The sequence below is a fragment of the Urocampus carinirostris genome, chromosome 3, assembly GCF_059441175.1.
Source record: "Urocampus carinirostris isolate Australia breed hairy pipefish chromosome 3, RoL_Ucar_1.0, whole genome shotgun sequence".
NCBI lineage: Eukaryota > Metazoa > Chordata > Actinopteri > Syngnathiformes > Syngnathidae > Urocampus > Urocampus carinirostris.
Genome location: NC_142351.1, coordinates 54,040,153 through 54,058,238, shown reverse-complemented (window position 1 = coordinate 54,058,238; position 18,086 = coordinate 54,040,153). Strand labels below are relative to the sequence as shown.

General features: G+C 37.7%; 1 protein-coding gene across 4 annotated transcripts in view; it reads right to left on the bottom strand.

The window, feature by feature from the left end:
- Nucleotides 1–3,957: 3,957 nt before the first annotated feature.
- Nucleotides 3,958–18,086, bottom strand: part of eif2d (eukaryotic translation initiation factor 2D) — a 28,568-nt gene continuing 14,439 nt past the window's right edge. For 3 of the 4 annotated variants that reach the window (XM_088332496.1, XM_088332497.1, XM_088332498.1), the window contains 3 exons: nt 10,068–10,188; nt 5,937–6,111; nt 3,958–5,855 (listed from right to left, as the gene is read on the bottom strand). In XM_088332496.1, coding sequence (XP_088188622.1) covers nt 5,785–5,855; nt 5,937–6,111; nt 10,068–10,188 — 367 coding nt within the window. In that variant the 3' untranslated portion in view covers nt 3,958–5,784. The remainder of the gene's footprint in view (nt 5,856–5,936; nt 6,112–10,067; nt 10,189–18,086) is intronic. The other variant, XR_015850092.1, reaches the window with a different exon arrangement.

The following is an 18,086-nucleotide window of genomic DNA, read 5'->3' as shown; positions in this document are numbered from 1 at the left end:
CTCACACATTCTTTGTATCGCTTGTTTCTATGCGAATATATCTTAATAATACAACATCTGATTACTGCTCATTTTTCTAACGTCGGTATAACCTTTCAGATTGTAGAAAATGGCGAGGTTCCATGCACCACACTTTTTCTTAAGTGCAAGGTTACATTTCCCTCCCAAATCATCAATCGACTAGGGAAACACATAAAACATGCCCCGTATTAACCATACATAGATCGTCCACTCTCGAACTGTCACTTTAGCAAATGACGACGTCTTATCACAGCTTTACACAGATCTCAAGACAATCATAAATATACAAATACCGACGCCGCTGCACCATTTTATCCAGGTTTTCAAGCAGCCCATGTCCCAAAACAGACAGGATTCTTTGAGCTCAGAACTCCCGTCGGACATAAAAATCTCAACTCAGTCTATATATCTCATCCGTCCGAACTTGGGCCTGACTATAGACGGAAAATCCCACGTGCACGCATTTTCATAATTTAGCTCCGACGCCACAGGCTCCCGTCCCCCCACGAATCTCGACAAGCAAATTGAAACAAGGAGAGAAAAAAACTATCCTTACCTCAACCGCTCATTCGAGACCGTTCCACTGAGAAGTCTTTTCCCTTTTCTGTTTATTTAATTAGTGCCAATCCACGTTGCGGCGCCAAATGTTGTAGAAATTGGAGGTCCGATAATCGAGAGAAAGTCTTCTCATAAGTGGATAAAAGAAATAGACAGAGAGCCAGCCTCGTTACGGAGGGATATGTCACTTTATTGATGCGTCAATAAAGATCTCACAGAGCAGGGAAAATGACAATGTATTTAAAGCTGGTAGTGACGATTAGGCTTCGATTGAGTACACCCCAAAAGGCGGTCCTGTATCAAGTATCAAGTACAGAGCGTCCCGTCCCTTGCACGCTATCTTCAAGGAAACTTAATGTCTGCCAAGAGTATCTTCAAGGATGTCTACCCAGCCTTTTCCCACAGCCGTTTCCCACACCCGTAAGCAGTCCTTCCAAATTACTACATTTCTACCTGTAAGCAAGTCTATTCTACATTTCTACATGTAAGCAAGTCTATTCTACATTTGCAAGTGTATTTGCCACAACAGCGCCCGACCTGTCGCAGTGTCGCGCGTATCGTGCCCGAAAGTACCAGCGCCGCGGGTAAGGGGCTCGCTCGTGGGAACGACCCCCCACGGTGCGCCGCAAGTAAAAACCCTATCGTGAATTTGTCTACGATCGTCCCGAGCGGACGTAAAATCGCCCAGCTGTACGACCCTTAGCGGTGAATCACTCGGCTCGTGCGTCGATGAAGAACGCAGCTAGCTGCGATAACTAATGTGATCTGCTGCTGCGATTGGCTGGCAACCAGTTCAGGATGTCCCCTGCCCGGAGATGGCTGGGATGGCCTCCAGTTCCGGACTATAGAGCGCACCTGATTATAAGCCACACCCATTACATTTTAGGGGGAAAACTGATTTTGTCCATACACAAGCCGCACCTGCATATTAGCCACATGAACCCACACCAAACAAACTCGAGATTAATCCAAGCCAAATTTCAAGTCCCGCGATTGAAACTCCTTCATTGAAGCACACAGTTCAAAAATCACAGCCGCCAAATTGAACGCAAAATGATATAGGTACTTAAAATTTGTTGCAGACCTGCAGATTCTGGGTGCCTGTTGATAGTAATCCAAGGAAAAAAGTGTATATTTCCAAAGGTAAGGGTGGGAAAAATATTTATCCATTGCCGTGTCTAAAAAAGTCACTTTTACGGTCCAGATCAGCGTTTGCTCCGCGCCTCTTTTTTAATCTGCTTGTGCAGAATAAGTGTCTCGAATAAATACAAATGAATACATTACAAATATATACAGTTGCAAATACATATTACACATATTTACAAAGAAAGACGGTACATCGAGAGTTTTTAAAGCTTTAATAATAATAATATAACTTTCATCTTAAACCGTGACTTCGGGAGGTAGCCTCACGCTACTAAAAAGACGCTCGCACACCCGCTAATCAGTCAGTTAAAGAAACGAAAGCCGCGATCGTAAGAGTCAAGATTCTAGGCATATCGGCTGTGGTTTAAGAACTGCCTACTTTGGAGTTAGACTTTGTAGCGTATTATGAACTGACCGATAACGGATGATGGATAATGAATAAAGATGATAGAACAATAACCCCCCCACGGCAGACCACCCGCCTCATCCATATTGGTTGTCTAAGTTGTCTATTACAATTTCGGAAGGAAATTTTGTCAAGATGACGTCTTCCCACCCTCCTTTACTACAATACAGCCCCAGCAACATGTTCGTTTTCTCTAGACCTGGAAGCTGTGTCATGAGCCTTAGATTGTGCAAATTGCACGATGTGGGTATAGATAGATAGATAGATAGATAGATACTTTGTTCATCCCCGAAGGGAAATTCACATTTCCAGCAGCATCCCTGAGCTGAGAACAATCGAGAACAATCGAAAATAACACGGGAGCTGCTGGAGTGGCTGCTATTCGTGACGGCGCCGGAAGAAAAGATTCAATTTGAATCATGTACAAACAAACAAACAATTGAATCATGTACAAACAAAAAAACAAAATATTCATGTTTCAATAAGTGGAGTGTTAATAAAATGGGGGGAAAATAATTTCTGATACTGATATAACCAGGTAAAACTAATTTTAAGTTACCTGTCCAAATGAATGTATGTATACGCTCATAAGATGTGATCTTCCTCGGCGCGTATATTTCACCGGTCTAAATCTTACCTCTCATACTCGAGCGCCTCTGACGGCCCGTTAGAAAAATTACATAAATTGGCCGCATCTCTGAATAAGCCGCGGGGTTGAAGATTTGGGAAAAAAGTAGCTGCTTATAGTCTGGAATTTACGGTAAATAAAAAATAAATTATATAAATATATATATATAATAATAATAATAATAATAATTTCCTTGTATTGTCATTCTGTGTAACAATGTACACAGAACGAAATGTCGATTGCACCTGACCCGTTGTAGCGAGCCGATGCAGCCGCAGCCAACAGAGGGCGCCGCCGACCACTTTTTAAGTCTTAGGAATGACTAGGCCGGGGCGCGAACCACCGACCTCCCAGTCTCAAAGCGGGCGCCTTACCATCTAGGCTACTGAGCTGGTATATATATATATATATATATATATATATATATATATATATATATTTTATTTCTTTTTGGAGGTGGGTATGTGTGTGTGAAAATGGGTATGTGTGAAGCACTTTGTAAAGCGCTTTGGGGAGGTATTTAGTGACTTGAAAGGCGATATCTAGGTGCAGACCATTTACATTCAATATATCAATATAAAACAAATAGATCAGAAGAGCTTTTTGGGAGCCTAAAGAGCCGGAATTCCCACATCACCGTGTCAGGTCCCCCACAAAGCAGAGACAAAACACGCTTATTGACCAATCAACCAATTAATAAAGCGAGTGAGAGGACAAAAAAAGCCTGCAACCATGCACACCATTGTGTTAGCCATCTTTTATATCATGAGAATTCTACAAAGTATTTTGATTCACTTTGAATTTATACATATTTTAAAATATTATATTTTTTTAATAATGCAAGTTTAGCTTTCCAGCGGTAACCAATTAGACCCTGAAGGCCCACTAAGAGACCTTATATGGCATGGAAAACATTGTAAGGTCTTATGCTCAGAAAATGATCCCTTGTCATCCTGTTGTTTCGGCCGCTCTATTTGTCCCGCGTGTGACACATTGATAACGTAGCTATGGTGGATGTGGCTTAGAGCTCTTAACTGTATTCAAATTGAAGGTCAAAATGTTTTTACGTAAAAAAAATATATATATATATATATAATATATAATATATCTTTTCTTTCTTTCTGGAGGTGCGCCGCTACCTCGCGGATTTTCACTTATTGCGCGTGCTTCACAGTGCAAATGAACATGACCCAAAGCATACAGCAAAAGCAACCCAGGAGTTTATTAGGGCAAATAAGTGAAATATTCTGCAATGTCCAAGTCAATCTCCAGATCTCAACCCAATTGAACATACATTTCATTTGCTCAAGTCGAAGCTTAAGGCCAAGACTCACAATCAAGCAACAATTTAAGGCTGCTTCTGTAAAAGCCTGGCAGAGCATCAAGGAGGAGAAAACTGAGCATTTCTTGTTGTTAATAGAATCCAGACTTCAGGAACAGATTGCCTCAAAAAGGTTTGCAACAAAATATTGACAACAAACTATTTTGTTTGGATTACGCTTCATTGTCCAAATCCTTTGAGCTGCTAAAATGTGAGCTGTTTCGAAAGAATATATACAAACAATTCCTTCATTTTCAGTCTGATGGTTTTGTTTAACCACTTGAATTAATAAACATTGCAGTCTGAATTTCAAATCTGGTCAAGATATTTCATTTCAAGTTTAATGTGGTTGTATGTAGAGCCCAACTTGTGAAAATTATGTGTCCGTCCAAACATTTTCAGCACCAACTGTACATCCCTCGATCCATTAGAGGCAATCATTGAAGGGTGTTCATATTTACCTACAAAAAAAACTGAATAAAGTAATATTGGCAATGTCTCAAGCATAGTATGAGGTTGCTGAAATTTTCCTCATGTAGATATTCTCCCTACTGTATATACTCGCATTTTTGTTAAATTTACATCTATAAATAAAATACTGAGATCAGGAAGTCAAGTCAGCTTATATGTCTATGTTTGGTTCTGTGTCACCAGTAGCAAATAGAAGGCAGCATGTGAGGTGGATGACGTGGATTATAAAAGGAACAAACTACCGGGAAATCAATGGGACGTGAGCACAGAATTTGTGGTAAAAGTGTACTCAATTTTGGTCCTTTTATTTATAAAATCAATTTTGCAATTTTGGCTGGAGGAAAAAAAAGATAATGTCTTGGACAGTACCCACAATTGGAGAAGGAGATTTTCATGTGGTTTGAAGCCCGGAGGCAAGATTGATACGGAGTGTCGCGCGAAAATTGCGTTTGCAAGCTCTCAAGATTGTACGAACCAAGAAATATGAAGGGTACACGGTTTCCACATGTTGGTATACATGTTTTCTTTTATTGTTTTTATTATATGGCTATTTTAAAGCAGTTTGAGAGGGTAAGCATCTATGCGAGTATATACGGTAATTTGTAATTAGATGTTACTTTCAGGGTAACATCCTACTTTTTGGTGTCAGTAGTCTAAGGGGGAATTGAACTACTTTTCAAATAAAGTAACTAAAAACTGTAACTTATTACATTTTTAACAACGCGCCCAAAACTCTTGATAACACGCTGCACTAAATAAGCAGGAAGCGCTGCAGGTTAGTCTCAAGTCGCTTTCTCACAGCAGAGGTTGAGGGAGACATCTTTTCCGCAACTAGCTTTCATTTCATCTCTCCCTTTGCACCGCATCCCGTCCTTGAAAGACAGGACAAATGAAGACCATATTTGACACTGACAAAAAAAAAAAACATTGATATTAAGCGTTGCTAATATTCTGGTACCTAAGAACATCTTTCGGAAGTGTGTCCACAGGAATTGGGATACTGATGTTCTGAAAAGCACCAGGGACTACTAATATTTTCCATGATTTAAGCATGAAGGCCTCAACTTTTGGAATAAGACTGAGAGATTGAAGTCTTCTCAACGCAGCTCCAAAGATACAGATAAAGTTGTTTTGAAGATCGTATATTCCCGAACGGCTCAAAGGAATGTTTACATACAGTAAAACAGCTGAGTAAGCGAATGGAGACACTACATCAGGTATAGCCTTAACATGCTATTTCTTCTTTCCACCTTTCGGAGCTTTGTCCAAACCTTGGATGTACTTGCGAGGAATTCGGTAATGATCTGAAATAATAGATTAGACAACAAGTTTACTTACACTTACAAGAATAAATGAGAAAACAGGATAAAAACAAAACTCCCGACCTAGAAGCAGATGTCCGACGTGTTGAATCTGGTTGCCTTGAATCTGCACTAGGACCTTGTCTTTGGCCCCGGGAACGGGTTGCAGGAATGAACTTGCCTGAACTCGATGTTGCAAAGCTGTGGCCATGGCGAAGGGCTCGAGGGCGTACACCTCCAAGTTTTTAATTATGGTCACCTACATGAAACACATGGAAAATATCACATTGAGGAAAATGCATCAAGAAAATCGTTTCGTCATCCTTTCAAGTAAATATAATCACTGTACACAGAAATGGAACATGTAAACATCACTTGTACTTCATATACAAATTAAGAAAACTTTGCAATAGTTGGAGATCATTTCACTCATTTTAGTTTGTTTTTCTCATCAAAAACATGAACGAAAATAAGAAATCTAAAATCTCAATGAGCAATAGTTTTCTTTACGGCTAATTATTTCACTCGTCATTTCTATTTCAAAAAGACATATCTCTATTTTCTAACATTTTGGCACTATATTCAATTCATGCAAAAAAAGTAATTAAATAGAAACAATAGCACTGACTTAAATCATGCCAGGCTGTAATTATTTCCTACCAACATAAGAATAATACCTAAAAGGTGCATACTTTTTAAAGTGGAAAAAAATAAACAGTATATTATATAATTTAAACAACACTTGTACTTCAATTATAAATTACAATATTTATAGTTGCAATACGCAGAGATAATTTATCTCCTTTTCGTTAGTGTTTTTCTCAGTAAAAAAATGTCCAATATACAACAAATATTATGCTGGAAGGGGGGTTACCACTTGTGTCCCCTTCCTGGAGTTTATTATACTTATACTGGAGATTTTTTAGTTTTGCCTTACTCGCATGTTGGTTTAAGATCAGGGGATGGTGAAGTTGTGGCCAGTCCTTTGATACATTTTGTGAATAAGGGCAATGCAAATAAATGTGACCTGACAATTATTTTGCAGTTAATAAAAAAAATGAAAAGATCATTTGAATTGTTGGTGAACAAATTGATTCATGTAGCCTAGATGGTAGTGTGCCGGCTTTGAGACTAGGAGGTCACTGGTTCGCGCCTCGACCGAGACATACCTAATTGGTATAATGGCGGCGCCCTCTGGCTGCGGCTGCACCGACTCGCTACAACGGGTCAGGTGTATCGACATTTCGTTCTGTGTACATTGTTACAAAGAATGACAATACAAAGGAAATTATTATTATTATTATTATTAAATGATTTTTTTTATCATATCCATTTATTTTCAAAAATGTAAAGAATACAACCTTACAAATGAACATCCCTAGTTAATAAATCAGGTCAAATTATTTTTAACGTTTTTAAATCGTGTCATAAACATTGTAAAACATACGTTTGACTTTCTTAAAAAATAAACAAAGGTCATCTTGGCTATGTTTGGTTTGTCATATAAATGTAAAATAAGGTTGGTTATCGATTGTGTTCTGTTTAGTGATTTTTTTTTTTAAAGCACTGACAAAAAATACAGTATTCCCTCTATTTTCACTTGTATAAAGTGAAAACCCGCTAAGTGGGAAGCATAATACGTAAATATGTACCATGCACAACACAAGGAATCAGTTTACTCGTGCGCATTACTGCATATGTGTAGTTTTCCTCAACTGGGATATTTTTATGCTACAAAGCACAATAGGATTCGTAGAGAGACGAGAAATCCATGCAATCTCAAACTCAATAGTCAAAAAAGCCATATGTGTTCTGTTTGTTTTTTCGGTGACGTTTCAGTTTTATTTAATGCCATATACATATAGTGGATGGAAAGTCGAATCCATCCATATGTAGTGTTAGTACATGCTTATGGCTAGCCACGTACAGCAAACCTAGTAAACAAATGGAATGCAGCAATGGACTTACACTTTTGCAGTGAAAGCAAACAAGCAATGGTACTTTGTTGATTTTAGTGGGCGACTGGAGCAAACTCATCCTTTACTTAATGTCCAAAGTAATCGTCTGAAACGAAGACTATTGACTTAATTTCGTCGCTCATGCTTGCTTCCCTGATTGGATTGGTTGGAAAAAGAATGGAAAAAGGATTCAAAATGAAAAGCTGCGACCCAAATCAAGACAAAATTTTTACTTCTCAAATTTAGCCAATGAAAGGATTGTGCAGTTTAATGCAGAGATAGTAAAATATATTAACCGTTTATTCAAAAAACAAAATTACCAGCAAAACAAAAAGGACTCTTAGTACCGTATACTCGCATATAAGCCTACATCACTTATAAAAGACCACCTAAAACTTATTACCCCTTAACATTCCCAAAGCTTGTAGAGAACACGTGCGGATGCGGTGTCCGTACGATGTCACTCAAATGCATCGTTCCATCATTCGGAAGGTTAAAGTCTTGGGATTCAAGAAATGCCAACCATTCCTTAGTATCTATTTTCTTTTTCGCTCGCAACTTTACTGTGCATATGACAATAAACACTTGGAATTGAGTTTAATTTAAAAATAGACACTCCATTCCATCCATTATCTGCACCGCTTATCACAGAAACATCGAGTACAGTCTGAAACAAGACAATATAAAACCCGGAGTAGCTCACCGAAGTCGTTGTGTTCATAATAATGTGCAGCCAATGTCCTCTTATATCCGTGAGGGTAGTAAATCCAGGAGAATAAAATATTTTCAAATACAGAACAGAAAAAAATGCTTTCTCTATGCCGTCAGCCACATGCTATACACGTTCATCTTTTTCGGCCAATAACGGCTTTGTTTCGCCGTTTAAGCCAATGCCAGCCTGTAAATGATAAAAAGGATCCGCCCCTTGACCTCCGAATAACTTTAGCCAATAGTGATAGATTCAAATGATGATTGACACATCTTTTTCGGCCAATTGCAGGCTTTGTTTGCTGTTCAAGCCAATGCCAGCCTATAAATGATTAAAAAGGATCCGCCCCTTGACCTCCGAATAACTTTAGCCAATAGTGATCGATTCAACTGATGATTGACACATCTTTTTTGGCCAATTGCAGGCTTTGTTTGCCGTTCAAGCCAATGCCAGCCTGTAAATGATAAAAAGGATCCGCCCCTTGACCTCCGAATAACTTTAGCCAATAGTGATCGATTCAACTGATGATTGACACATCTTTTTCGGCCAATTGCAGGCTTTGTTTGCCGTTCAAGCCAATGCCAGCCTGTAAATGATAAAAAGGATCCGCCCCTTGACCTCCGAATAACTTTAGCCAATAGTGATCGATTCAAATGATGATTGACACATTGGTTAGCCAATGAAACGCCGGTAAATACATCCCAGCATACACCGCGTACTACTTGGCGTTCAGGGGAAAATCTAGTCGGCGGCTGCAAGTTAGTTGGAAAACTTTGCAATTTTAAAATTGATCCATAAATAAGGCGCACTGTATTATAAGGCGCATGGTCAGCTTTTGAAAAAAAATAAAGGCTTTTAGGTGCGCCTTATAGTGCGGAAAATACGGTAATAAAAATAACATCTTTATAAAAAGCTAAGAATATCAAAATTTTAAACCATTTGGCAGACACCCGCACACCATTTTCCTATTTTGCATTGTTTATTCTTTGACTCGGCTGTTCTTGTCACTGTTTGCCTTGTTTCTTTTCCCTTACTTTGTTTTCTTTATTTCTTGGTACCCATTTTTATGGGCAGAAAAGGGAAATAAAATCAACAAAATCACAATAAAATGAGATGTGGTCCCTCTCAAACGCACAGACTGACTGAACAGGTAGGAGGAATCAAGAAGGGCAATATTACAATCTAATATTAAGGAGTTTAAATAACCCTCTTTATCAGCATTATTTTGCCAGGCAAAGGCCAGCAAGCCACTAAACTCAGGTCCGCGACCCAATTTCGGGTCCTGACCCATTAGTTGAGAAACACTGATCCAAAACCATTTATTCAAGATTTCTCCAATCAGAAAAAGGTTCTCTAAGTGGTTTGAGTGAATTGGCACTCTTAAAGTGATGCCAAAATACTGCAAGGTACATAAAAAGCCACAGAACTAACGGACAAAAAAAAAAAATCTACGATGCATCGGGGATGCAAAAGTGGAATGGTGATATGGCGAGGAAACACTGAAATGCATTCTTAAAACATTCAGTGGGAAATTTAAGGGCTGGTCACCTTCTTGTTGGACCCTCGGGAAGCCACGGACACATCAATGGGCTCAAGATGTCCCTTCCTTATTTGAGGTTTTTGTCCAGGAAACACGATTTGATGGCACTCCTGCATTCTCGCCAATGTCCTGGAAGACAGTAGGTCACAATGTGTCATCTTTTTTTGCTGTGGCGACATTTTAATCTTCCATTTTGTGTACATCTGGTATTGTTCATTTATTTTCTGTAATGCATCAAGAAAATCCCGGCCCAACCCCCTTCCCTTGTTAAATTTGAACGCAATTTGCCCCTAAAGAGCAGAGGCTGGAATGCTAGCATTGCACGATTACTTACAGATTTCAATACATCACTTGTCACTATGAATCACCACGGAATCGGATTCTTTTTTCTCCAACTTCGGTTTTCCCAGTTAAAAAAAAAAGACTGAAACTTAAACATGAATACAGGATTCTTTTGAAATACAAGTGAGCTGCAGGCCGTAGCAAAAAATGTTTTTTATTCAATTGATGAGTTTTTTATATTGTTGATTGAGGAATAAAGGAAAATACAACTCTGATTCCAATCCTTTATTTCTAAAACAAAGTTAGGATGAAAACGAACATATAATGTAATTTGGCACACAACATAATAGGAAATGGGCAAAAAAGTTTGATCACTTATTCTCCCCAAAAAGCGCATTGCTGGCATTGGGCTGAACGGTCTATCACAAAATAGCATTTCAAAAAAAGTTCACTAGTTTGGAAATACTTTGGAAACTGTCAAAGACACATGTGGACTGACCAAAATTATAATTCATTATTACTATTTTATTTCAATGGACACAAGAGAGATATCTTCAACTAAGGCGAATAAGGGTTTGTACACCTTTTAATAGCCTAATTCAAGCACTTTTCAAGGACTTTAAAAGCCAATTTTCTCATTTCTCCAGTACCATTAAGAAAATGAATCCGGTGTGAATCATGCATTAAGCAGAGCCACAAATATAGCTACGATTTACATCTGTAATTTTTTTTATCTTGCGTGTGAATTTATCGAGACATATACCTTTTAGATCATGAGTAAACTGCCACTATATTTGTTTTTGAGATAAATCTCTTCCCATAGAGGTGTTGGGTAAAAATGATTTAGCCTTCATTTTCAGTTGCAGGAAGTACTTCCCATTACAATTTACCACTGGGATACACTATCTTCATTTGTCCATGGCCCACAACAAATGTCCATAATGGATCCATAATCATTGCACCAATACACATTTCATAGTGCCATGTTTAAGTGTAGCATAAACCTGTTCTATAAGGGGTGATGACGCTTCAGAGGACAATGCCATACAAACTAATGCGAGCTGCTGTTAATCACGAGGTGTGAAGAAATGCAATGGCAAAGCAAAACCATGTGTGAGCAGTGTAGGAGTCGTTTTTAAGCACACTTGTTGGGAAACATGGCAACAAGTTTAAGCATTTACAAGCACTTCCCCCAAAATTCAAGAACTTTTCAATCCTTGAAAACACAACATTTAAATTCAAGCATTTCCAAGCACTTTTATGAACCCTCGAGAACGGAAATGAAATTAAATAAATCGGGCAATATTTAATGTTGACAACCTGGAACTTTCAGCATTTCTGTTAAAACGTCATCTATGTAACCATAAAAGTAGTTTTCGATTATTTTCGAATCCAATTAATTGTTTTAATTTTGCCTAACTAGTTACACATCATGTGGAATACACAGTACATTGCTCTGCAAAGCAGCACAGCAGCTGAGTGGTTTGCTTGTTCGCAGCAGAGTTCTGAGGTCATGGGTTCCTTCCTGTGCCGAGTTTAATTGTTCTTACCCGAGCTTGTGTGGGTTTTCTGCCATATTCCAAAAAACATGCATGTCAGGTTTATTGGCCGGTCCAAATTGTCCCTAGGTGTGAATGAGCGAATGAATGGCTGTCTGTCTCTGTGTGCCCCGCAACTGGCTGCAAACTGCTTCAGAGTGCAAATAATGGATTGCTGGACATTGTTCTGACATTTTTTTATTTCTTAAAGGGACAGTGTGCCTTCTTGTGGTAATAAAAAAAAAATAATCTAGCAAAAGAAAAAATGATATGAATATTGGGCAATATTACCTGATAAATCATACCAATGTTGATTTTTGTAAAAAATCATAGGAAAAAAAAATGTATTTGTGCTCCGGGCACTGGTTTCTGTTCGCATTTGACAACAGTGCCATCGAGTGGTCAGATATTACACATTGGGTCTTTAATAAAGTGTACATAAAAGCATTTGATGTGTTAGTTTTTTTTCGAAAATAAATTTTGAGAGTTGGGTGGGTGATTGTATCGGGTTAACTTTGTTGGATGTATTAACAATTAATTGACTGGAATGGATTTTACTCAAAATACAAATGTTTTACTCTTAATGCACTAGCAATATTACAATGAACTGAAAATGGAATGGACTGCTTGCATGTGGGGGCCAATATTGGAAATGTTTAGGACCAAATGTGTCCCTTTTGTACTCGACCGATATCAAAAATAAATATCGCATTGGGATAGCCCCAATGAAAATTCAAGTCTGCATTTGCTTGTCTATTTGTGCAAATATTGGACAACTCAATTTGGACAAAACAATTTTTATTCTATTAAAACCAAATTTTTGGAACAGCATCTGTCAGTTACATTGTTCAGATGTCTGCTGGTTTGCATCACTGGAAATAGCGCAGGAAAAGTCACCAAATAGAGTTCAGGGATGTATGTGGTCTGGTCAGGGCATTTTTTTTTTTCATTCTCCCTTTGCACAGGAAGAAATATCAAAACATTATTTTCCTTAAGTGCAAACTATTTCCAGGTGAATATACTTTTATGATAAGAAATTGTAATGAGACAATTTTAAGTACTGTATTGTAAATCAAAGGAAAAAAAATGTTCATTTGCAGGGAAAAAAAATGCCCTGTCAAACAAGTACAAATCTTTAATTGAGATGAATCACAATTTTTGCAGTTAACTAATCATGTATGCATACGTAAAAACATTTTGAACTTCAATTTGAATACAGTTAAGAGCTCTAAGTCACGTCCACAATAGCTACGTTATCAATGTGTCACACGCGGGACAAATAGAGATCATTACGGAATTCCTCGCAAGTACATCCAAGGTTTGGACAAAGCTCTGAAAGGTGGAAAGAAGAAATAGCATGTTAAGGCTATACCTGATGTAGTGTCTCCATTCGCTTACTCAGCTGTTTTACTGTATGTAAACATTCCTTTGAGCCGTTCGGGAATATACGATCTTCAAAACAACTTTATCTGTATCTTTGGAGCTGCGTTGAGAAGACTTCAATCTCTCAGTCTTATTCCAAAAGTTGAGGCCTTCATGCTTAAATCATGGAAAATATTAGTAGTCCCTGGTGCTTCTCAGAACATCAGTATCCCATTTCCTGTGGACACACTTCCGAAAGATGTTCTTAGGTACCAGAATATTAGCAACGCTTAATATCAATGTTTTTTTTTTTGTCAGTGTCAAATATGGTCTTCATTTGTCCTGTCTTTCAAGGACGGGATGCGGTGCAAAGGGAGAGATGAAATGAAAGCTAGTTGCGGAAAAGATGTCTCCCTCAACCTCTGCTGTGAGAAAGCGACTTGAGACTAACCTGCAGCGCTTCCTGCTTATTTAGTGCAGCGTGTTATCAAGAGTTTTGGGCGCGTTGTTAAAAATGTAATAAGTTACAGTTTTTAGTTACTTTATTTGAAAAGTAGTTCAATTCCCCCTTAGACTACTGACACCAAAAAGTAGGATGTTACCCTGAAAGTAACATCTAATTACAAATTACCGTATATACTCGCATAGATGCTTACCCTCTCAAACTGCTTTAAAATAGCCATATAATAAAAACAATAAAAGAAAACATGTATACCAACATGTGGAAACCGTGTACCCTTCATATTTCTTGGTTCGTACAATCTTGAGAGCTTGCAAACGCAATTTTCGCGCGACACTCCGTATCAATCTTGCCTCCGGGCTTCAAACCACATGAAAATCTCCTTCTCCAATTGTGGGTACTGTCCAAGACATTATCTTTTTTTTCCTCCAGCCAAAATTGCAAAATTGATTTTATAAATAAAAGGACCAAAATTGAGTACACTTTTACCACAAATTCTGTGCTCACGTCCCATTGATTTCCCGGTAGTTTGTTCCTTTTATAATCCACGTCATCCACCTCACATGCTGCCTTCTATTTGCTACTGGTGACACAGAACCAAACATAGACATATAAGCTGACTTGACTTCCTGATCTCAGTATTTTATTTATAGATGTAAATTTAACAAAAATGCGAGTATATACAGTAGGGAGAATATCTACATGAGGAAAATTTCAGCAACCTCATACTATGCTTGAGACATTGCCAATATTACTTTATTCAGTTTTTTTTGTAGGTAAATATGAACACCCTTCAATGATTGCCTCTAATGGATCGAGGGATGTACAGTTGGTGCTGAAAATGTTTGGACGGACACATAATTTTCACAAGTTGGGCTCTACATACAACCACATTAAACTTGAAATGAAATATCTTGACCAGATTTGAAATTCAGACTGCAATGTTTATTAATTCAAGTGGTTGAACAAAACCATCAGACTGAAAATGAAGGAATTGTATATATATATTTTTTCGAAACAGCTCACATTTTAGCAGCTCAAAGGATTTGGACAATGAAGCGTAATCCAAACAAAATAGTTTGTTGTCAACATTTTGTTGCAAACCTTTTTGAGGCAATCTGTTCCTGAAGTCTGGATTCTATTAACAACAAGAAATGCTCAGTTTTCTCCTCCTTGATGCTCTGCCAGGCTTTTACAGTAGCAGCCTTAAATTGTTGCGTGATTGTGAGTCTTGGCCTTAAGCTTCGACTTGAGCAAATGAAATGTATGTTCAATTGGGTTGAGATCTGGAGATTGACTTGGACGTTGCAGAATATTTCACTTATTTGCCCTAATAAACTCCTGGGTTGCTTTTGCTGTATGCTTTGGGTCATGTCCATTTGCACTGTGAAGCGCCGTCCAATTAACTCTTCACCGTTTGGCTGAGTAGAAAGTCTATCCCTCTATACAGTAAGACCTCGGTTATCAGGGTTAATGGGGACCAAAACCACCCGCAATAAGTGAAAATCCGCGAGGTAGCGGCGCACCTCCAGAAAGAAAGAAAATATATATATCTATATCTATATCTATATATATATATATATACATATATATATCTATATCTATATCTATATATATATATATATATATATATACATATATATATATATATTTTTTTTTACGTAAAAACATTTTGAACTTCAATTTGAATACAGTTAAGAGCTCTAAGCCACGTCCACCATAGCTAGGTTATCAATGTGTCACACGCTGGACAAATAGAGCGGCCGAAACAACAGGATGACAAGGGATCATTTTCTGAGCATAAGACCTTACAATGTTTTCCATACCATATAAGGTCTCTTAGTGGGCCTTCAGGGTCTAATTGGTTACCGCTGGGAAGCTAAACTTGCATTATTAAAAAAAATATAATATTTTAAAATATGTATAAATTCAAAGTGAATCAAAATACTTTGTAGAATTCTCATGATATAAAAGATGGCTAACACAATGGTGTGCATGGTTGCAGGCTTTTTTTGTCCTCTCACTCGCTTTATTAATTGGTTGATTGGTCAATAAGCGTGTTTTGTCTCTGCTTTGTGGGGGACCTGACACGGTGATGTGGGAATTCAGGCTCTTTAGGCTCCCAAAAAGCTCTTCTGATGTATTTGTTTTATATTGATATATTGAATAAATGGTCTGCATTTAGATATCGCCTTTCAAGTCACTAAATACCTCCCCAAAGCGCTTTACAAAGTGCTTCACACATACCCATTCTCACACACACATACCCATACACACACACACATACCCATACACATACCCATACACACACCCCCAACAGCAGTGTCAGGCAAGGCAACTGCTTATCGGGGTATTAGGGATTCAGTGTGTTGCCCAAAGACACTTTAACATATAACACGGAGGAGCAGAGACGAGCGCTTTACCTCCTGAGCTACTGCCGTCCCAGCTTTAATGAAAGTTTATGCAACCAAATGTTGTTAAAGAATTTTAAAAATGTATTTTGCTATTTTATTATAATAGCCTTTATTGCTTCGACCTACAGTGAACTTTTAACTTATTTAAACTTTCAAGTTGTTTATATTAAGCATCTTTAAAGTCAAACGTCACAGATTCCCTAAGAAACAAACGACACAACAAAATGTAAAGTAAAATATTTACTACAGAGTGCAAAAACAAATGCATTATGAAAATGAATCAAATTTTCACTTCTTTTCCAGCATTCATACACTACTTTCTTGATTTTTGCCCTCTCCTTGTACCCCCCGAAACCAGTGATCTAGAACTCAATTTACTCAGAGGCCTCTACAGCTATGGTCTGGGTACAACTGTGCCAAAGTGGGTTTTCTAGAAGAAAAACTTTGATACAAAAATTCCACTGTTCTCAAATATATTGAATACAATTTGCTACACAAATTGAGGTCTAAAAACCCTCTATTAGGAATTCATGTGAAACCGTAAAGAGCATAAATACATAATTTGCATGGGCTTGACTTATATTAAAGGGACGATGTGTATTATTTCACCACTACATGTCACCGTAATGTGTAGTGCAGGGGTCTCCAACCTTTTTCAAGCTGAGAGCTACTGTATGTTAATAATTAGTGCACCCAGTTTGAGGTGCATTTCTAAAATAACAACTCATGTTATTACTAAGTTGTTACTATGTTATTATCAGGTAAATTTGTGGAAGTAGGGTCAACTAGACTCTGTGAACCATACCTCCCCCCCCCCCCAAAAAAAATAAAAATAAATAAAAAATCACAATGAACCAGCACTGGTGAGCTTTTTTCAGGACAGGTCAGCGGGAATTACAGCTATCCTTAGGAGGCTTCGCGTTAGAGACCCTTTGTCTAGTGCAACAAAAAACGAGTGCAAGGAAGATTACAAACTATAGAGAGTAAAAGTGACCAAAATGCACAGATTCATCCCCCATCTTTTTGACGAGCCTTTTTGGATTTTTTGGGTACCCAAAGCAGCAAGATTGCTAAATATTAGCTCTTCTAAAATTAAGCCAATTTCTCAACCAAGGATTGATATTTTTCATGTGTGTATTTTGGATTTTAAAAAAATATTCTTCTTTCTAATGAATTATTTTTTACAGTGCAATCTTAAACCGCTTTGTTAAACAAATTAAGTTATTACATGTACGGTGCTACCTCAAGAGCAGATAATTAGTACATAAAAAGTATATAAAAATCTACCGTTAGCCGTTTGTTCTGTGAGTCTTCATAATGAAGTATTTTAACATTGAACATACATAGTTTACCGACCATTCATTTGAAATATTTCTTAATGACCTACTGCCAAAACGAAACATGTTGGGGTGACACCCTGACTGTAAACTGTAGTTAAGAATGTTCCTCACATGTACTGTACTAAATCTAGACTCATTCAGTGTTGCTCCGGCTTGCAGGTACAAACATTAAGTTATAACAACTTGACTTTGGAACTCCAAGGATAATTTTTTTATGTAATTTTTTTTATCTCTGAGCCATATGTAGATATATGGTTCGCGAGCCATAGGTTCTCGACCCCTGACCTGGATACTCGCTTTTTTGGCATACTCGGAATTTCATTGACGTGTTCTCTCTATTTTTAAGTGTCTATCAAACTATAAGCGTATCAATGTAAAGATAAGAACATTTTGATGCTTTTGGTGAATTACAGTAAAATTGAAGAAGAATAAAATTCCTATTAGGTCCTTCATATTTTTGTACGTGGCCATCAGAGGAAAACATTGGACAATGTAAGTTCCAAAAATAAATGTGTTTTAAACATATGAAATTGAAGCTGGAAATCAATAACTTTATCTCGACTTGCATGTTATTTAAAAAAAATGCAGTGGTGTCTAAAGAGTGGGCTATTAAAACTGTGGCATTGCATAA